The sequence below is a fragment of the Sarcophilus harrisii genome, chromosome 1, assembly GCF_902635505.1.
Source record: "Sarcophilus harrisii chromosome 1, mSarHar1.11, whole genome shotgun sequence".
Lineage (NCBI taxonomy): Eukaryota > Metazoa > Chordata > Mammalia > Dasyuromorphia > Dasyuridae > Sarcophilus > Sarcophilus harrisii.
The window spans coordinates 245,331,264-245,354,203 of NC_045426.1; the positions used below are offsets into that span (position 1 = coordinate 245,331,264).

Sequence of the window (22,940 nt, forward strand, 5' to 3'; positions counted from 1 at the left end):
ATCACAGATTTATCAGTCCTCCTTGTCACACAATAGATTTCACTTCTGTTCAGAAACCAATCCATAAAATGATTGGGATATAAAAAATGTCCAAGTTAATCAAATATGCAATCAGCAGATTTTTTCATCTTGGTATCATATTTGTATAGAGTGATTTACTTTGCTTTTTATAAAAGAAGAGAAAACTTAATCTATGTTTATTATCCTTTTTCCCTACTCACCGCGCCTGGTCGAGGTTTGGGAATCTCTCCACTGTAACGAACCCACTTTGTATGGGACTGTTCCACAGTGGCACTCTGCATGTATTTTCCTTTGGAGAAAACTTCTTCCACAAGGGACATGTTGTATGCACACACTGCTGACAGGCCCACATTATTCCTAGGTAACAAAGAAGAAATTGTTTCTTCTTGATAGTAATAACTTATTTTAGACGGGTAAAACTGAAAAATCTATCTCATAGCACTTACAATTGTGGACTGAAAACTGCATAAAATACTGGTTCTTTTAAATCTGGAGATTTGAGAATAAAAACATCATTGATCACATTGAAGATAAAGTTTTTCTCTGGTAAGGAACAGATTAATCTGGCTTTTAGGAAGGAGGTCCATTTCTTCTGTAAAGTCCGTAAGCCTCCTTGGTCCCCCTAAAATCCCAAGGGAAACAAAAAGTATAAATACATTTTCTAACTCAATTAAACAGCTGTAAAGCATCTCCAAAGGTTTAGGTATTATATTTCAAGAGATTCTATGGAGCCAATCTATAATATTAACATTCAGTTCAGTCAAGAAAATTAGTACAGATGAGTAGTAATGGTCTTAATTAGGTTAAGCAAAAAAAAAAATCCAGTTCTAAGATATTAAGAATGCAAATAAAATCTGAAAACCATTTACATATTACCCCTGTATTGCCAATTTGGACCATGTATATTAACAGTAAATGAGACTTATGACTTTTAGGTTGGTGCATTTATTTGTTCACAAAAAAAAAAGAAAAGAAAAGAAAAAGAAAGAAAGAGAGAGAGAGAGAGAGAAAAAGAAAGAAAGAAAGAAAGAAAGAAAGAAAGAAAGAAAGAAAGAAAGAAAGAAAGAAAGAAAGAAAGAAAGAAAGAAAGAAAAGAAAAGAAAAGAAAAGAAAAGAAGAAAAATAAAAAAAAAGTTTAAGGAATAAAATACAATTAAGAGTTACTGGGGTTTCCTCAAAGCTAAAGTAGAGTAAATTGTTAAGTTTCTTGGTTATGATCAACAAAACTATTTCTAATATCAATCTTTTTTTTTCTTTTTGGTCACTTGCTACTAACTCTAAGTAGAAAAGATACATTCCAGCAGTTGGTGGATATGTATACATATATAAAGTGACTAATCAGGTGTACTACCCTTCCTGAGAGCTATCCCTGAGATAAAGGCCAAAACAAAATTCCCTAAAATGCTCAGATTTAAGGTTATTCCATTTGGGTGACAGTAAGTTAAGTTCTTTCACCTATGTTACCTTTTAATTCTTCATCCATAAAATGAAGGGATTGGGCTAGATGACCTCTACAATCTATTCAAACCCTCTATCTTGCCCTGGTCCTGTGTTTTAGAGCTTAAAGATGATCAGTTCCATACCCTCACTTTATAGTTTAAGAAATTGAGGCTCACACAAGTTAAATCATGAGCTCATGGTTATATAAGTAAGTGACAGAGCTGAGATTGAACCCAGGCCTTGAGCTCTGCAGCCACTTGATAAACTACAAATTAAAAGTGTAGGTATCTTCTCTACTGTACTGTAAACTTTTGAGGTGCTCTCTCAACATCAAAAGTTCTTGGGCACTAAAAATTTCTTACATAGATCTTACAGAAAAGAGGGGACTTAAAGTCCCAAAGCTAGTAAAAACAGAAGTCTGCTAAGTCTGAATATAATCATATTTTCTAAGATAGGATAATAGAGGGGAAGTCCAGAAGACTCAGTGGAAATAGCAGTGAGAAAAGGATGAGGAACGGGGAGATGTAGAGCTGAGTTTAATATGGGGGCCAGAGAGGGAAGCAGAATCACAAATAGTGGCAATGTCCCCCCTTATTCTGTAGATCCCAAGCATTTTGGTCTCCAGGCTTGTGGGAGGGGGGGAAAGGCTAACAGTCAGCTCCTTCTTATTCTGGTGCCAGAGCACTAAGCAATCCCCTTTTCCTAGAGGAAGGAATTGTCTCCTCTTTAGAATGTTGCTGTCTGAAATGGACTCAGGTCTCTTCATGCTATTTCTGTCTCTGCTGATTAACTACTACCTACATGTTTAATTCCTTATTCTCTGACATTATAATTCATAACTCAAAAACCATAAATATCTTCTAACATAAACTTTGATAACACTAAATAGTAAATATTTCACAGAACACTTTATTTTGCACTTTTCTAATGTACTTCTTGCAATACTGTATATTATAGCTAAATAGACTTTATAATTCAGAAATTCAGGTGTTCTAAACTCTGAATCTCAATCAGTGCTTAGCAGGGTACTATACATGAAAAAGTTGCTTGACAAATGTTTGATGAATGAATAAACATTCTGATGTATTCTCAAAACTTTTCTCAGTCTTTCCTGGAGAAATCCTATCTATACTTAAAGATAAGAAAGTTGAGTTTCTTAGATGCTTTTTCAAAGTTTAAATTAACACTGACTCCTTATCCTTTTGAGTATTTTTAAATTCTTAAAAGACTGTTATTGTTACCCTTTTGGATATTATCTGCATTGCTCTTAAAAAAGACCAGTATCTTTTTGAGGCATCCTTTTCCACTTTTGCTCAGGTCTAAGAAAGCTGCAGGGCAGCTAGGTAGTACAGTGGATAGAATGCTGGGCCTGAATCAGTCAGGAAGACTCATCATGTTGAGATCAAATCTGGTCTCAGGCACTTACTGTGTGACCCTGAGCAAATCATTTCTCCCTATTTTCCTCAGTTTTCTCATATGTAAAATAAGCTGGAGAAAGAAATGTCAAATCACTACAGTATCTTTGCCAAGAAAACCCCAAATGAGGTGATGAAGAATCACACAAGACTGAATTGGCTCAACAAGAAGAAGAATTAAGTTCTTTTTCTGATATCATGCTTAAAAGTGCCTTTTTCCAACTTACAGTTATACTCTCTCTCTCCTGTCCTCTGGGACCAAACAAAGCAAGTCTAATTCCTTCAAAACACAACCCTTCAAATATTCCTACTCTTCTTCCTGGCCAGAGAACACTAAAGAAATACTGCTTAGTACTGAAAAGTATGACCAAGGCTACTTGGTTTTCTACAGGAAGCTAGATTCCCATTAGCATCTGTCTGGAATTGGCAAATCACTTAACCTCAGGTCCTCTCTTTTCTTAACTTTAAGAAGTGTTAAAACTGTATCATTTCTATAGTCTCTTTGACTTCTGGAAGTCTGTGATGTTAAAAATATTCACTGAGAATATATTTCATTCGTCTTTTCTTCTTCATGCTAAACCTAACCAATTCCTTCAAATGAACTTTATACATAACATTGATTCAACACTCTTTACTACGACCCCCTAAATGCAACCCAAAGTCACATTAACTTTATCTGTATTACACAGCTGACTCATATTTAGTTTGTACTCAATGAAACTCCCCAGTCTCTTAAAACAGCTGTCTAAAACACAGTCTCCCATATTATATTTATGAAATTGGCTTTTTGTATCCAAGGATAAGACTTTACATTTAGCACCATTTAACTTTATCCTATTAGATTTGGCACAATGCTGAAATCTTTTGGATGCCAACTCTTGTCATCCAGTGTGTTTGTTATTTTTCTTCAATATGGTATCTGCAAATTTGATGACTATGGCATACATATGCACCTATAGACATACTCACACACACACCCTACACACACCCCTCAATGAGATAAAATAGTTAAATTACAAGTAACTATACTAAAACAGAAAGTCTGATTCTTTGGTCACTTTTTTTGATTACAGTAGTTTGATTTTTTATTTACTATTTTTTTCTCATCTAGAGAAAACAGGCATACTGACTTAAGGGAAAACCATTTTCTAAAGTCTGTAAGCTAAGGAAACTTTAAGAAAAAACAAAATGTATCAAAAGTTATTAATCATGAGAAATGATCATGCTAGACAAACATTTAATAATTCTCACAAAAAAATCACTAAATTTTACCACGATTGAACATTGCAAATTAATTGAAAAATCTTAAGGGTTAAGATCATAGCTTTCCAGGTATATCTTCTCACAGAATTAAAGAGAAATTATTGATATATCTCACCTTACACACTCTAGCTATCCTGGGAATCAATAATTTTCCGAAAAATTCATATTCCACAGACACTTCCGTGAAAAAGAAATAGATTTTGTCATCATCTCCATCTGTATTATCTGGATTTTTTCTGATCACATCAGCAAAGACAAAACTAGGTTCTGTAGATTCAAAGAAAAAATCAATGTCACACATACAATATATAATTTAATTCTATTCAATAGTTTACAGGGTTTTTTTTTGTTTTTTTTTTTTTTTTTTGATTCTCTGATTTGTACGATAGATGTGTATAAATAGAGCTGGGAGGAGACTGGGAGGAGGAATGGAAGGGAGGAGCGGGGAATGGTCCAAGATTGTCTGACTGTTTTGAGAATGCAAATCTTGAGCTCAGAGAGTAGCTAGAGTGTTACAAGGAAGGGGTATCTTAAGGATGGAAAGAGTTATTGAGAAGTAAAAGTGATATTGAAAAAGAAGAAAAAGATCAGTAAAAATTGTTTAGCCATATCAAATTAGAAAGGGAAGCCAAAATCAAGAACCCAATGAAAGTTGGTCTCTTCTAGAAATATTACGAGGAAATAATAAAGTAAAAATCACAAGTTTCCTAAAATTTTCTTACCATTAAGCCAAGGAATTGCATATTCTGTTCTCAAGGGACTCTGAGGGGAATTTCGAGAAATGATGGGTTCACTTCCCAGGAAATTGTAGGATGTTCCAGAGTATAGCTCCCCATCTTCAGTGTGTTAGAAAGAAAGAAAACAAACATTTCAAACTCAATAAATGGTTCACAATAAACAAAATGTCTTGTAATTATGTTCAAATAGTTGCTGGCTTTGTCTTGGCCAGTAGAATCTCAAATATTTTAAATAATCTATAGTTATTTTAAATGGGATTTCTCTTTCTATCTCTTGCTGATGGGCTTTGATGATAACATCTGGAAATGCTAATGATTTATGTGGGTGTATTTTATAACTTGTAACTTTGTTAAAGTTATTGTTTCTAATAGCTTTTGCAGTTGATTCTCTAAGTATGCCATCATGTCATCTGCAAAGAGTATAATTTATTTCAAACTCTAATTCCTTCATGTAGAGGGCCACAGATAGTGGGGGAACTCTGGGCTAAAGGGTTTTATAACTTAACCAGAATTCCCCCACTATCTGCAGCCCTCTACACCTTCAATTTATTTTTCTTCTCTTATTGCTAAAACCAATGAATTTCTAATACAATATTGAATAGTAGTGGTGATAATGGGCATCCTTGTTTCATCCCTGATCTTACTGAGAATGCTTCCAGTTTTCCCCCATTACATATAATGCTTGCTGATGATTTTAGATAAATACTATTTATCATTTTAAGGAAAACTTCATTTACTCCTTTGCTCTCTAGTGCTTTTAACAGGAATGAATGATGCATATTGTCAAATGCTTTTTCTGCATCAATTGAGATAATCATGTAATTTTTGTTAGTTTGGTTATTGATATGGTCATTTATGCTGATGGGTTTTCCTGATACAGAACCAGCTCTGCATTCCTGTTATAAATCTTACTTGGTCATAGTGTATTATCCAGCAGATAAATTATGGTAATCTCTTAGCTACTATTTTATTTAAGGTTTTTACATCAATATTCATTAGGGAAATTGTTCTCTAATTTTCTTTCTTTCTTTCTTTTGATCCTTCCTGGTTTAGGTATCAGCACCATCTCTATGTCATAAAAGGAATTTGGTAGGACTGCTTCTTATTCTATTTTTCCAAATAGTTTATATAGTACTGGAATTAGTTGTTCTTTAAATGTTTGGTAGAATTCACTTATAAATCCATCTGGCCCTGATGATTTTTTCTTGGGGAGTTCATTAATAATTTGTTTGATTTCTTTTTCTAAAATGGGACTATTTGATCAATTAATTTATTTCCTCATCTGTTAATCTAGGTAATCTATATTTTTGTAAATATTCATCCATTTCACTTAGATTATCAGACTGACATACAATTGGGCAAAATGGCTCCTACTTATTACTTTAATTTACTCTTCATTGGTGGTAAATTCACCTTTTTCATTTTTGATAGTAATAACTTGATTCTCCTCTTTCCTTTTTCTAATCAAATTGACAAATCTATTTTGTGGGGTTTTGCTCCTATAAAACTAACTCTCAGTTGTGTTTATTAGTTCAATAGTTTTCTTACTTTCCATTTTGTTATGCTGCTGTCTGGTATAGCAGTCTGATGCTATACCACTCGATGCATATTTGTTTAGTATTGATATTTCTTCATAATCTATGATATTAATTACCTTTCTTATCTCTTTAATCTGTGATTCTTCTGCTCCACCTTTTACCTTTACTCTGTATGTATCTTTCTGCTTCAAATGTGTTTCTTATAACAACATATATTACAGGATTCTGGCTTTTAATTCAGTCTGCTATCTGCTTCTGTTTTATGGGAGAGTTCATCCCATTCCCATTCACAGTTAAGATTCTGTATTTCCTACTATCCTATTTTTTCAAGTTATATTTTTCTCTTATTCTACTCTTTACCTTCTCTCACCAGTGTACTGATTATGACCACCCCCTCTCTCAATATGTCCTTCCTTTTTTTCAGTCCCCCTTTCTTATCCTTTTCATTTTTTACTTCGGCCTTCCCTTCTATTAGCTTTCCCCTTTCCTTTCCTCTTTCCTCTCCTACTATCCTATAAGGTGAGACAAATTTCTTTACCAAATTATGTACATAAATTTTTATTACCTCCTTGAATCAAATATGATGAGATTAAGGTTCAATGTTCAATACCCTCCCTTCTTTCTCTCAACTATAATAGTCTTTTGTGTCTCTTTGTGGCATAACTTACTCCAGTTTATCTCCCCTTTTTTCTTTTCTAAGTACAATCCCTTTTCCACTCTTAATTTCTTTTTTATGTCATCACAATTAAGTCAACTTATAACTACACCCTCTAAATATACCCCTTCTAAGTGTCTTGACAAAGATACAGTTCTCAAGACTTAAACATGCCTTCTTTCAATTCAGCAATGTAAATATTTGAACCTTTAAAAAAAAAAAACACGTTTTTTCCTTCCATTTATCTTTTTATGTTTCTCTTGAGTTTTGTAGATGGAGATCAAATTTTCTGTTCAGCTCTAGCCTTTTCATCAGAAATGACTAAAAATGCTCTATTTCACTGTCCATCTTTTGCCCTGAAAGATACTGTTTAATTTTGCTAGGTAGTTGATTCTTGGTTGTAGTCCAAACTCCTTTGCCTTCCAGAATGTCATACTCCAGGCCTTCCAATCCTTTAATGTGAAAGTTGCTAGGGTCCTGGGTAATCCTGATTGTGGTTCCTCAATATTTAAATTGTTTTCTTTCTGGTTATTTCTGCATTTTTTCCTACCTTTGATAATTCTGGAATTTAGCTACAATATTCCTTGGAGTTTTCATTTTGGGATCTCTTTCAGGAGGAGATGGGTAAATTCTTTCAATGACTATTTACCCTTTGGTTCTAGGCAGTTTTTCTTGAAGATTTCTTAAAAGCTGTTGTCGAGGCTCTATTTTTCCATTGCACCTTTCAGGTAGTCCAACAATTCTTAGATTCTCTCTTCTGAATCTATTTTCCAGGTTAGTTGTTTTTCTAGTGAGGTATTTTACATTTTCTTATATTTTTCATTTTTTTTAAATTTGCTTGACTGATTCTTGATTTCTCATTGAATCATTCACTTCCATTTGTACAATTCTAATTTTAGTGAATTATTTTCTTCAGTTAGCTTTTTCATTTCTTTTTGCATTTGACCAATTGTACTTTTAAAGGAGATATTTTGTTCAGTGGATTTTTTTTTCTTCCATTTTGTCAATTCCATTTTTTAGGGAGTTGCTTTCTTCTGTATATTTTTTCTATCTCATCAAATTAATTTTTCAAGGGGTTGTTTTCTTCAATCAATTTCTATGCTTTCCTTCCCCCCTCAAACTTTCATAACTTTCCTGCAATGCTCTCATTTCTTTTTCCAATTTTTCTTCTCTTTTAAGGTCCTTTGAACTCTTCCAAGAGAGTCTTTTGAATTGAAGACCAGTACATATGCACCCTTGAGGCTTACTTGGAGGTATTTTGCATTTGCTATCCTTTTCTGGGTTTGTGTTCTGATTTTCCCTATGGGGTTTCTATAATAGCTCCCTATGTCAGAGCTCTTTTTGTTTTTTTACTCATTTTTAAAGGTTGAGGTCTGCTTTAAGGGTACAAGGGAGATTGTCCCAAGCTTCCTCTGCAGAGTGACAGGAACTTCTTAGTGACTGCACTGGGGCCAGTGCTGCAGGCTTCCCCCACTGTGCTGAGTGACCTGACAAGTCCTGCCTGTTTTACTGGGGTTCAGAGAATCACAATTTGCCTTCAGTTGCATTGAAGGTCTTACAGCTGGTCTGCTGATCTGACCTTCTGCACAGGACAGAATAATCAACACTTCTGTATTCTGATTAAGCCTCCCACTAGATTCCCTGTGCCAGGTCGGCTTCCTTGTGCTGAATCTCCTCATGCTGAGACTGTGCAGGACCAAATTCCCTACTGCCCAATTGAGACAGACCTTTCCTGAAGTCCTTTTCAAGATATCTTAAGCTGGAAAATTATTACACTCTATATGTTAGTGGGTTCTGTCACTCCTAAATCCATTCAAAGGACTAATCTAATGTTATTTCTGAGGGAAACCAAGAGCTCAGATCATGTCCTGTCCACTCTCTGCTATCTTGACTCTGCTCCCCACTTAAATAACTTTTATTAAGAACCACATCTAAACTACATAGATATTCTTAAAGAGTATCTAGTATTAGGGGTAAAACAAATAGCTATTAAAATAAAAAAAGTATCTGTGAAAGTAATGTTAGAAAGCACTTACCAACCATAACAGATGTGTAGCTTTGTGCTGGATCAAATGGACACCTCCCTTTACCATCTTCATTTTTACCAACAAGTTCAAATGTTTTTAAAAGCTACAGTGACAAGAGAGTTTAACAGAAAGATAAACATTTGATCCTCACAACAATCCTGAGAGATAAGTAATATTATTATCTTTATTTTATAGTTGAGGAAATTGAGGCAAGCAAAAGTAAAGTGACTTGCCCAAGGTCATGCTTCTACTAACAGTTTGAGGCCACAACATCTAAGATCTAATTGATTAATAATTGTTAACATTTAATTCACAAGTTTTAAATTTGTATGATAAGAATGATTTTTTTTTAAGTATTACTTTTTGGAATCAATTTTATGTGAAGCAAAACAGCTCAATTATTAGATAACTAGAAAATATTTTTAATACTTGAGAGAAAAAAGTATAAACAGGAATGCTCCCCCCATTAGAGAAAGGATGAAGAGCACAGACCAGATCTATATACCAGATAATAATACCATTAACACCTCAATAAATTGTAATGCTTGGGGAATTCTAATTAATTTATCTAGATCAATCAATTAGAATTTATTAAGCCCTTACTTTATTGCAGGCACTATATAATACAAAGAAAAGGTAAAAATAGTCTCTGCTCTCAAGGAGCTTATGTTCTAAAGGAAAAACAACATATCCTTAAATTGGTATGGAGAGGATAATACAGAATACTTGGAAGATAGTCTTAGGATGGAAGTATTAGCATCTGGGGAATTAGTAAAGGTCTCAATAGGAGGCGGTGCTTGAGTTGAGCCTTAAAAGTAAGCATCATAATTAGAAGACTATGGCAATATTCCAGGGAGAGATGATGAAGATTGAATTAGGATAAAACTGTGAAGGGTAGAGAGTAACATGTGAATGATGGTTAAAAAAAATTCTAAGATTTCACAAATCATTAGATAGGTGAGTGAGTGAGAGGAGTTGAAGAAGACATGGAAGTTGAGAAATTGAGAGACTGGAAGGACATCAGTACCCTAGAAAACTTTTCCCACTCACAATGCTGTTTTGCCTGAAAATTTTTACATAAACCCAGGTATATAAATCAAACATTTACTAATAATAAACCATAATTTCAAGACCCTCACATTCAATTATAAGATCCCATATGGTTGCAAATCAGAGCTTAAGAAGTTGGGTCCTAGACTAAAAGAAAGAAGTTTGAAAAGGGCCAGGTTTACAACAGAAGATAATGAATGTTATTCTAGACACATTGAGCTCTGCAGGAATCACTTGAAATATTCAACATGCAATTGGTAATGTGCTATTGAAAATTAGGGGAAAGATTAGACCTGGACAGATAGATCTGGAAATTTTCAGCATAGAGATCATAATTGAACCCACAGAAATGAGATCAACAACTTAGAGAATACATAGAGAAAACAGAAGAGATCCTAAAACAGAGACTTCAGGGATACTTATGGTTAGTAGGAATGGCATGGAAGACAATAAAGCAAAGAAATCAGATAGAAGTGTCACAAAATTCCAAAGTCTCCAGAAGGAGGTGATCAATAGTATAAAATGTTATAGAGATCAAGGAGGATAAAAATTCATTAAATCTGTCAATCAAAAAATCACACGGAACTTTGGAGAAAATAATTTCACTTGAATGATCAAGGTCAAAAGTCAGACTGCAGAGCATTTAGAAGAGAGTGAGAAGAAAAGAACTATTTAAATACCATTTTTCAAGGTATTCAGTTTCAGTAGTTTAGCTGAGAAGGGGAGAACTATATGACAGCTGATAGTTATGCTAGGTTCTAGGAAAGATTTTTATTTTAATAGGGAGGCTTTTTAATAAAAGCCTCCCTATTAAAGTGTTTATGGTGCACTTTATAGTTTGTAAAGTTATTTATATCCATTATCTTATTTGATCCTCACAAAAACCCTGGAAAGTAATTACTATAAGCATTATTATCTTCATTTTATGGATGACAAAACTGAGGGTCAGAAAGAATATTAACTCACTCATGTTTATACAGTTAATAAATGCCAGAGATAGGATTTAAACCCAAATTTCTTTCACCTCCAAGTCCATGTTCCAAATCCATCTTTGATTAAAATCTTTCCAAAATGACTGTTCATTTTTCTGCTCTGGCAAGTTGAATATACTGAATAGAGTAAAATATTTCTTTAATGACTAAAGTTCTTGAAATAAACATCTATTCAAATTATAAAATACTAAAGATATGGTTCATAAGAAAACTATATTGAATCTATAATAGTGCTAGCAATCTGTTTCAAATAAATCCCTGCTGTCTGGTCCTCTCATCGGATTCATCCTTATAAAATAAGGATAAATATTAAGGGAAAAATTAATTAATTGAAATTCTTGTTATACTATTTTTTAAAAACAATTAAAAGGCATCCTCAGGCACATGGGACAGTTCAGTTCAATTAAATAAACATAATTTTCATGAATACAAAGACGTATGTGTACAAAACATTCTTTTTTCCTTGTTGTTGTTCATCATTCTTAAAGAGAATTATCTTAATATTATTTCATGTTAAATGTTGTAAAAATGTAAAAAAATCTCCCTCACAGTGGTTGGAAATCAAACTTTCTTAATTAATTCACTTAGATATCAGTAATGTGAAATAAAATAATAAAGAAGCAGTGTGCATATTTGGGGAACTTTCTGAGAAAAAGAATAAGTAACATAAGTTTAAAAATTCCATATGCAATCTTCTTTTTTGTTCTTTGGATACTTAAATATGCTTTCTGATGATTAAGTACAAATTTTTTTTAATCCATTTTAGAAAGAGGACTAACAAATCTGTAAAAATTAAGATATTTTTGAGAATTTATGGATTGTTAAAACAAAGAAGGAGATTCTAACGAGGACTTCAGGAACACACAGGAAGCTAACCAAAAGAAAGAACATGAATCAAATAAATACCCTATGCCTCAAACATTTATACAGAAAACCTTTAGAAGCCTAAAGGAAAAGAAAAAAATTTCAGGAGCAGAAGACATTTTACATCTAAAATGGATATTAAGGCATTTTAGCAGAGGCAAGGTCAAGGCCAGTATAAAGAATGGTAACATTTCAACATCAGACATAGCAGAAACACAAGTCAAATAGCATATGAGAAAACTTGAAGGCATTTTAAGTTTTTCTAGCTTTGGCTGTAAGATAAATCAGTCACAAAGAAGAGACTGGACTGAAGAGGATTTTAGTCTTTGAAATACTGTGAAGCAAAAACTGGCATAATAGCTAAACCTACTTAGCATAATTTTTAAAAGTTTAAATTTTAGTGAAAAGGATATAACATGGAAAAGGTAGATCATAGAGTACTAAGAACCAACATTTTTTCAGCACTATCATCCTAAATCACACTCAGAACCAAGCGTGCTCTTGTTATTTAGATCTGGTAGATAACAGATAAGCAACTTGTCTATAAATTATCATCTAGAGTTCTGAGAGGTTAATTGACATATCAACGGTCATCAGAGCTAGCATATCTATCAGATCCCAAATGTGGCAACAGTATCTACTAGAACTTTCCCATGTTTAACAGTCCCTGGCACATAGTGGGTATGTAATAAATGTTTACTAACACAATCATGATTCCTAAGGAATAAGTGACATATAAACTGGAATCTTTGAGATTAATTCATTAGTTCTGTCAAACAGTTTCTTGGCATTTTAGATTCTAATTGTGTTTCTTAATGTAAAGTTTGAATAAACCTTACCAGATGATCACAAGTTGGCTGAAATGCATTAGTACCACACACATATAGGGCACTATCATTAAGAAGTTGTAAGACTCGGATATAGTTGAGGCACTCTGTCTGTAATGAATAGAAAAAGGCAGATAAAAACCTACTCGGATAATTAAACACAGACTCTCAAGTATACTTTATTTATTTATTCATGAGCTTTAGAAGATACATTACCTACATTTAATTTTATTGGAAAGCTGAGCAAGACCCTGAAGCTGACCTAACTCATTTAATCATGCTTGTCAGATTGCTATTCAAGTGCAAAACTGACTTCAGTTTGGATATAAACTTATATTTGAAAAAAGAGTGATGACAATGAAGCTAAAAAGGTTGCCTATAATTTTGGTTCAGAAAACAGTTACAAAATAACTCGGGACTCTTACAGAAACACCCAATCTGCTGCCTGAACTGACAAGTTTGTGCCAAATGGCACACTATCAAGAGTGCAGGGATGTCCCTCGGATTTTCTTCTCTTGAACTTTACCCCTCCATCCTTGGAAGATATTTAACAGAGAATGAAGTTTTTTTCACCACAGTTCAAATAGCTGGGTGAAGTACTTATCCTATGCCAAAGGGATGAAACATAAACAGAGGGAAAGTGGCATATGTGTGATGTGCATCAAACAACTATCACAACTACAGAAAATGTGAGAGCTGGCAGAGAGCTCAACAGCTGGCCCATCCAACCCATAGAACAAAGGATTCCCCCAACTGCAGTATACCCTGCAAAAGATTGTCTGGGGCAAACCTTGTTACTCACAGTGATCTGTCTCTAATACTGAGAACACTAAGGGTTCAACCCTGTTCAGAGGAAAGATGTCCAATACCAATTAAAACAACTAAGAAAGAGAATAAAGATCTCCTAAATAAAATAAAAAATACCTTTAAGAATCTATAAGTACTAACAGACCAGAATTTATTTAGCTACATATGGCCAAGTCTATGACAAACTCAGCTGAGAAAAATATGTGTATTTTAAACTGGCTTGAAGTAATTCATAGCTATAAAAATATCTTACAATGAAAAACCTCTTTGACCACATGTCTCTTACTAAGTCATGAGGTATAAACAGAAAAATTTTGATATTTAGCAATTCCTCTTTTGATGTGGAAACACTAGAACTTGTTAAGACTGAGAAGAAAGCATGATGGGAAAAAATGGGAAATGGAAAGGAGGCAAACAAGGGTGAAGGAATCTCTGGGGAGCTGTAGACACAAAAGGTTTGTAAAATGGGGAACTCAATGAGGAACAATCTGGCTTAGTTGTACTAGGCACAAAAATATCAATTAAGGTCTGAGCCAGAATTAAACTCTAGACTTCTAAGATGGGCTCCAACCACAGCGGTCCAATTCTAAGTTAATGTCTAATACAAAACATACTTTTGTCTTCTCTTTAAATTCAGAACTAAAAATTATCTTGTTTCTGAGGTCTGTACTTTTAGGGAACAGGTTAGTTTCACAATCCAAGAATCTAGACTATAAGTAAAGAACACCATTTTAGACACTGTCCAGGAAAAAAGACAGAGTGATGGCTTTAAATACAGGGAAAAGAGGAAATGGGTCATGACATTAGTAAACTGAAAACATAGGTTCCTGCTAGAATACCTAGAAATCATTTTATAACTTAGGCTGGGGTTGCCTTGGGAAGCCCAAAACAAGTAAGCATGAGCAAAAAACAAGGCAATTACCACAGATCCAAAATAGCTCTGCAAAGTGTTTCAGGCCACTGTTGTAAGCTACTCGCTATTTCAGAAGTAACCAATAAGTGATAATAGCTTGAAAGAGAATTGCAAAGTCCTTAAAAATTATCATTCGTTGAAACAAATAAATTATTGGTTTACATTTCAGAATACTAGCCTCTGGGGGTTAAAATATTCAGATTCTATTTTGTGACAAAGCTGAATGGAAAGAAGTTACCTGTTTAGATTTGCCCTTTTCAGAACATTTGGCTTTTTTATCTTCAGTAACTTTCCAGTATACCTAGGGGGAGGAGGAAAAACACCAATTTCATTAGATTTTAACTTTTTTAAAAGGCGAGTGGCAGTATAATGAACAACTCCAGAATCACATAATATAAACAAATACACAGATAACTGATTTTAAACTCCAGGATAGTGTTTTTTGTAAAAACTGAATTTCAAAATGTTAAGTTCATACTCATCATTGTAAGTAATCTTGGCATTGGATAAAACTACTAAACATGATGTCTACATTCAAACCACTTTCTTTTGGTAATAGTGGAAGGAGCAATTAAATTTAATCCAAAATTTTCTCTTGTTTTATTAAACACAATTACAACTAAATTAGAAAGATTAAATTTCTTTAAAGTATTGAAAATAAAAAAATGAAGCAAAAATAAAATTCCTTTCAAATTTCTAAGATTTTTTTATGCCAAACTTCTCCCTACTCTCTTAATAAAGCAAAAATTATATAAATGAAACAATAATAAAAAGCAACTGCAATCAGATTAAATGCAAAGACTATCTTTGATCTTGTGGAGCTGATTATAAAACATAACTTCCTCAGAATGTTAAGATAGATGGGGTACTAAATATATATTGTCACATGGGGTTGGTTTTGCTGAAATCTTTATTTTTATTTAACCCAAAAATGGATTAAATAAGTTTTATCATAAAGTAAATATAACAAAAGAAAAAATAAATGATATTTTTAAAATCATCAAAATATCAATAGTATAGAAATATAAACAAAGGTTTTTATTTTGAATATGTTAGGCAAAATGTAATGAATACCAGTTTTGCCTGGAAAATAGTTTAATTTTTTCTCATAATATGAATATTTTTTACTTTGATGTTATTCGGTCTTGTCTGATTTTTCGTGACTTCGTTAGGGTTTTCTTGGTAAAGATACTTCAGTAGATTGCCATTTTCGTCTCCAGTTTATTTTACAGATGAAAAAACTGAGGCAAATAATATTAACTTTGACCAGTGACACACTGCTAATGAATGTCTGAGGCCACATTTCAAGTGAGGAAGTTGAATTTGGTGCTATAACCATTGTGCTACCTTGCTGCTTCCAGAATATAAATAGGGCTTTGAACTCCTTACTTCTGAGAGGCAAAAATTTTTTTCATTTATTACAAGGGAGCCCAATTTTACACAAAAGCCAAAGTGAGGATGAAGATGACAATGATAATATAGAGATTGTCATACTGAGAATTGAATCCAAAAATAAATCAACTAACACTGTGATACAAAAGGGAAAGGCTTCTGCTTCCAGTTAGGTTATTAAGTAGTTTCCACTGAATATCTGGTGAACTTTGACCGAATGGAGTAAAACTTTAAAAAACAAAACATGATTCTAAGTAATCATTATATGTAATACAGAAATCAACTTGTAGGCAAAAGTTTAAGTTTGCTGCCTTCAAAATTATCTTACTAGGATACCTAGAGCAGAAGAATACCAATATACCTTATTTATAATGGCTGGTTTTTTATATTTCATAACTAATGATAATTTTTTTCCTTCCAGTATTATGAAAAGAGTAAAGAAAGAAGTTGGATTGGATGATTTTCAAGGTCTCTTCCAATTCTAAAATCCTAGGATTCAATATTTTCAGAGGTGTGCTTTGTATTTCATAGGAAGTTGCAAAGATCTTCTGCAAATCATTAATTATTAGGTATTTTTTCCCCACCAAAAATATTATGTTCACTAAGCAAAAATAGATGGTTTCTACAACATGCCTTGATGGCCTAGTTTGGTGGCCCTTTCTTTGTAATCCTTGTAATCAAGGAGGCTGAGGCTGATGGATCTGAGCTTTAAAAATTCTGAGATGCAGTGAGTTAATCTAATTGGGGATCGGCACTAAGTCCAGCACCAATATAGGAAATTCCCAGGGGAAGGGAGCCACTAGTCTAAAGAGAGATTAATGAGCCCAGGTCAGAAATAAAGCTGTTCAAAAATTCCCTATCAACAGTAGGATTAGGGTCATGAGTAACTACTGAATTTCTAGCCTAGCTGAGAGAGGGATATCCAGTCTTAAGAATTAAAAAAAAAAAAAAAAAAAAAGCCTCATGATTCTTGTGGCAAGTAGGTTAAATTCTTTAAGGTTTTAAAAATCATTAGAATATTTACAAAATTATTTTCATAACAGATATACTAAAGCCAACTTTAAGTACAATTGGATTATATTAAAATCTGGATATCATGAAGACAGAAATAATTCTCATCCAAGATAAGTATCTTCTTTTTGATATTAAAACTCATGACTAGGTGGTAACATAAAACAGATATTAATTTTTAAATGAAGGGATTTATCATTATTGAATTGTTAATTTTCAAGTGTTTTTGCTATTTTCTTTTAACATTCCTTCTTCCTTAATTTAAAGAGGAATTCAAGGATGTCATTCACCTAATCCCTAAACCATACTATCATCATAATACTTATTCTAACTAGAAGTGGGACAAAATACATGATTAAGGATTGTAAAAGAGGTAGACTGGTCAAGTACTATTAGAATGGTACAGTACATTGATATACCTAGGATAATAAAAGAGTAAGAGAAAGGTCACCTACTACTATATTGAATAGATTCTCTTTGAAAAATATGACAAATTATGGATGAGAAAAGAATTATTAATGAACTCTTCCTCTTCTAATTACCTTATATTTGCTTATCTGTAAACATATCCTAAACTCCCAATAAAAAGCAAACTCCTCCAGGGGAAGGGACATTTAGGTCTTTGTTTTTCTAGCACAACACCTTTTATTTACTAGGCATTTAATATTTGTTTACTGAAATTGTTAATGCTGTAAAGTTACCATGCATATAACTTGTAAATAAAAGGCTATTAAATTAAATATATATATATATATTTGTTTGCTGAGCTGATTTTAATTGTTTAAAATATATGCACTGGGTTGATTGAATTTGGAAAGAAAACTAAAATGGAGATAAATATGTATCCATACCTCATGCTGTTTTTCAGCAATGTTAAGTGAATTCACAGCAAAAATCACTTCTCTGGCTCCTATGTATAAAGTGTCTTTTATTTTGCTTAGCAACAAAGTTGAATAGTTTGAGATTCCTGGCTCATGAAAATGTATAAGACGTACTTCTATAAAGGAAGAAAAAAGTGAAAATAACACAATTAAGTCAATAATGGAAATATTTTCAATACAGGCAGTACAGGCAGTAATCTATTTTGGACATTTTACTGATGCTATCTCAAAGCAACATCTTAGTCCAAGACCCTTTATGAAATAGTAATAAAAGAACAACACTGGATATATCCTAGGATTAGATTGCTAGTGTAGAACACTAAAAAGGTAATTTCTAAGTACCAAGCAATTCTTTCTTTTATATGGAAAGGAGAATCTTGATTGTTTAAAAAAATGCCCACTTTTAAAGGTAATATATTTATTTGATCCAATTCTACTTTCTTGGGTAATGGGTTATAATAAAAAAATTCATAATCCAACTTCATAGGGTTATAATAGTTTAGAAAGTACAAGAATAGAACTGGAAGGCATTTTAGAGGCTACCTTGTTCAATTTCCACATTTTACTAATGAGGAAAATAAGGCCCAAAGAGATTAAATGATTTGCCCAAGGTCATAAGGTTATAAGCGGCAAAGCCTGGATTTAAAAACCCCAGTGTCTTTCCACTATACCAAGCTATCTCCAGTGGATCTCTATAACAACTTACACTTAAATTGTTAACTGAAAATGCCAGTTGTTAAAATGCCAGTTGTTAGGGTAGTTTAAAAGCAAAACATCACACCATAATCAGTAAAGCTTCGTAACATCTCTACATTTAAATTTTGTCTAGCTATGTTTTTTTGTTTGTTTGTATGTTTTAACTATGAAATGAAACCAAAAGCTTCACTTTTGAGTATCTGCATATCCATAGAATAAAAGAACTACAAATCTAATGTAAAAAAAAAAAAAAAAACAAAGAGGATTCTTCTTTTTTACAAATTAAAAAACCAAGAGACAGGGAGGTCAGATACTTCTCAAAGGTAGTAAGAATCAGAAACAGTTTGATTGCGTGTCATCTAAGACTACAGGGCCAGTGTTCTTTTTACTATACCATGGTAATCAATAAAGCATTTTACTTCAGTATTTTAAAAACCCATAAAATATATGGCATTTATTTTCCATCTATATTTACTGCCCAAAACAGTAGTAACAGTTATGTAAAACATAATAAGTAGTATAATTTTCAAAGAAGAACCAGTACTCTTTTCTGTTCTGTCTAGCCAATATCTGGTCAATATCTCTTGGATTTCCACACATAATACAAGTTGAATAAGTATTGTTTACTTCTTTCAAATTTTGTCAATTGGGAGAGATGTGCAATGATTTACTTACTGAAAGTAGTATCCCTTCTTTCAAAATATCTTTTAGTACTGTGATCACTGTGAAGACAGTGATCTGTCTTTTAAAAAGTTTTTTTTTTAAGTTTTTAATGATGCATAGTGATTCACATCACTGTATTGCTTTCTAGTCAGCATCACTCTATCTTCTCCACAAGCATGTGAAATACATTATTAAAACTTTTGTTAAATACACTGTATTCATGAAATAGTAGACAGTAAATGCTTAATGTCCTTGTGAGGCATAAGTGAGTGCTTGTGAGGCAATGAGTAATTAAAGAAAAAAATTTTCATAAAGCTAAACTGCTACTGTGTAAATTTCAGTGAGGTGGACACCATTTTCAATGTTCAAGTCCATAGCATTTATATGAAATACTTAGAACTGTCATTTTCTTAATGTAGCAGCAAAAAATAGAACAATGAACATAATTAATTACTTTTATGTTTCTTTTTGTTGTTTAAAAATCAAACCAATGGCATAGTTCTGTTTACAAACCAAGACATAGATAATTTTTTACAGTTTAAAAAATAACAATAAATAAGATATTGTGGAGAAAGAGCTCTAAGAGCACATCTTTATTTTTAAATGTGAAAACTAATTTTAATAATTTGGCTTCTGACACATAATACACTATAAAAATAGATCTGCTTACACGTGAAACTACAATTATCAGTTATAGGTTTTTAAACAGTATTCTTCTAATTATAATTTCATATGATTAATATGAAATATAGCAGGAAACTGACTTTATAATTTTAATTGAATGCCTAATGGCTAATAGCTCAAATGACCTTAATAGCTTTTTAAGTTGAAGCTTAAAGTTTAAGTAAATAGGAATTCAAGTGAAAATCCATCATTATATGGCCAAAAAATAAATCAAGTAAAAATCCCAGAAAACTCTGTCCAAGTTTTACTCTTACCTTTTTGCTCCCAAGTGATTCTAGGTATTGGACCAAAAGCAACTGTTGTTCCAAATGACAAAAACAAAATTATGAAGAATCCATTTAAAGCCATATTAAGCATCTTCATAGGGTGGTAGTTGTTGAGCAGAAGCAGGAGCAAATGTCTTCAACTTATTATATATCAGAAGGAGAATATTGTTGCAACAACATAAGAATTAATAACATGCAAATAAACTCATAAATTAAGGTATCCAAAAGGTTATTTCTCTGAAGGAGTACTTCTTTTCCAGCATGACAGATGAAGAGAAACTCCACCCCTGAGTCTTTTCTTAAATATTATGCTGTCTTTGAAGAACATTCTTCTCCATGGTCTTGAGAGAAAATGTTAACTGCAGAGAAGTGAAAATGAAAGTGATTAAAAGATTAAAATGTAATAATTTCTGCTTTTCAGTTTTTCTGTTCCTTTGTTGAAAATTTGAGAAATATTTTCTTATTGTTTCTTTCTTGTCAAGTCTGTTGTAAAAAAAAACTTAGCAGGTACAAGAAGAGAAATACTTACAGTATGGCATCTTTAGATGCATATTAGTGCTCATCATTGCAAAAAGATTGGAAATTCCTGAACTACAAAGGTACAAGAAAAGGAATCTCTGTCCAATATAGAGAGATTCTCTACTGTAAGACTGAGAGAAGAAAAATGCAAGATGTTAATGCCTTCTAGATCTCACTAATCTAATACCTCAGAGGTCAGTGGAGACCTAAAGGAAGAGGTTTATGGGTGATCAATTAAAAGATTTCCCCAATTCTCTATGTGGTAGTGAAGTTAAAAGTTGTGGAAATTAATTCAGTTATCTGTTTTTCTTTGCAACATTCCCTTTTCTATTAACACCAGTGATGTCTGGAAGACAACACCAGTACTAGTATAATTTCTATAACAAGACAACTTCAGTGAAAAAAAAAAAAGGGCAAATATCAAATATTGTTATAAAGTATAAATTGGTAAGTTATGAGTCACCAACCATTTTGCATTTAACCAGGCTTTTATATACACTTTTTATCTATAGGAGAAGCACGTAGACAGATAGCTCTGCCTATCTACTCTTCTGCCAAATTCCTAAAAGCTGAGTCAGAAAAGATAAAAACTGCAATTAGAGAGATGTTGGAGGATGAAGGGTGCGTGATTCCCATTTCCCTTGTCTATTTCCTTTGTAATAAAGTTAACATGGGGTTCTGTGGGTTTCCTCTCCTCTTATTTAGTTCACAAATATTCCTTGAGAGTAAAATAACACCCAAGGATATTCTATACTTCCCACAAGAAGCTTCAAAATGAGCAAAAAAAAAAAAAAAAAAAAAAAAGACCCAGTCATGCTATGAAATTAATATCAATTTATCTCATATATCATACTGTTTAGCAGTTAGAAGGATATATATTTTAATCATACAGTCTAATCAGTACTCAGAAGTATTTTCCAATCAATATAATATCTTCAACAGGAGATCATTCAGATTGCTGCAAGACCTCCAATGAGGGGAAATCAATCAATCACCTTTTGAAGCAGTCCATTTCACTTTTAGGTAGCACTAATTGATGAGAATTTTTTCCTAAGATCAAGATTAAGTTTGCTTCTTGAGGATTTCTATCCATTGTTCCTAGTTATGCCTTCTTAGGCTAAAAGAAACAATTTTAATGCTTACTTCATATTATAGCCCTTCAGGTTCTTAAATGTAATTATTATTATTTCCTCTTAATCTTCCCTTCTTTATGTTAAACATATCTAGTTCTTTTCATTTGATTCTCACATGACATAAACGCAAGTTTCTTTATATTCTGGTTGCCCTCATCTGGACACATTTCATCTTATCAATGCCTTCTTTAAATGTAGTGCCCAGAATCGAACACAATACTTCAGATGAGATTTGAGAGGGCTAAATACAGAGATAATGAGTTCCCAAAATAGTGGAAGCCAAAGATATTGTTTACTCTTTTTAATCATGTTTGTTTCTTCATGACCCCATTTGGGGTTTTCTTGGCAAAGATACTGCAGTAATTTGCCATTTCCTTTTCAGCTCATTTTGCAGATGAGGAAACTGAGGCAAACAGGGATAAGTGATTTACCCAGGGTCACACAGGCAGTAAGTATCTAAGGTTGGATTTGAACTTAGGTATTCCGGACTCCAGACTTGATTCTCTCTTTATCCATTACTCTGCCACGCTGTCCTGAAGCCAAAGATATCAGCAGCTCTTTTGGATGCCACAAAAATTGTTGACTCATGAGTTTTTGTTTTGGTTTGATTTTTAAAGAAAAATATAGCACCATAGTTGCCTTCTTTGCCATCATAACTCCTCCTCTCCACTAGGGATAGCTGCTTTGTCTTGTGGCTAAGACCTTGGTAATATAGTTGTACACCCTATCCTACATTTTCGTGTAACAGAGACTTCCTAAAACATCAGCACGCTCTCATGACAGTCTTTATTGAATACAAAACAACATTATTCTTTAGAGATTTTAGGCATTCATGGTAGGAAGAAAGGAAATCTAATTCCACCATCTGACGAATGGTTGGGTACCCAACAATGTAGAACCAAATAAACCTGTGAAGGTCTTTTTAACTGGATAACTGGAGGTAGTCAGATCAGTCTTCCAGATAGTCTCTAGCTCATTCCCCCTTTGTTGAGTAATCTTCAGAATTTCAGGACATTCTTAATGCTTCACCACTGGGGTCTGTTAGGCTTGTATGCTACCAACTCTGATGAAATGGACATATTTCTTGGATACTGTTACTGTTGCAGTTTTCTTCTACTTCTTTAGACTGTCTATGATAATCTAAGT

General features: G+C 32.9%; 1 protein-coding gene across 11 annotated transcripts in view; it reads right to left on the reverse strand.

Moving 5' to 3' along the window:
- SEMA4D (semaphorin 4D) overlaps positions 1-22,940 on the reverse strand; it is a 180,941-nt gene that overhangs the window by 47,341 nt on the left and 110,660 nt on the right. For 10 of the 11 annotated variants that reach the window (XM_031939345.1, XM_031939337.1, XM_031939304.1 and 7 more), the window contains 9 exons: positions 20,131-20,501; positions 17,804-17,949; positions 14,788-14,850; positions 12,842-12,940; positions 9,106-9,199; positions 4,862-4,975; positions 4,255-4,406; positions 468-643; positions 222-378 (listed from right to left, as the gene is read on the reverse strand). In XM_031939345.1, the coding sequence (XP_031795205.1) occupies positions 222-378; positions 468-643; positions 4,255-4,406; positions 4,862-4,975; positions 9,106-9,199; positions 12,842-12,940; positions 14,788-14,850; positions 17,804-17,949; positions 20,131-20,239 (1,110 nt within the window). In that variant the 5' untranslated portion in view covers positions 20,240-20,501. Of the gene's footprint in view, positions 1-221; positions 379-467; positions 644-4,254; positions 4,407-4,861; positions 4,976-9,105; positions 9,200-12,841; positions 12,941-14,787; positions 14,851-17,803; positions 17,950-20,130; positions 20,502-20,671; positions 21,049-22,940 lie in introns of those variants that run through there. The other variant, XM_031939328.1, reaches the window with a different exon arrangement.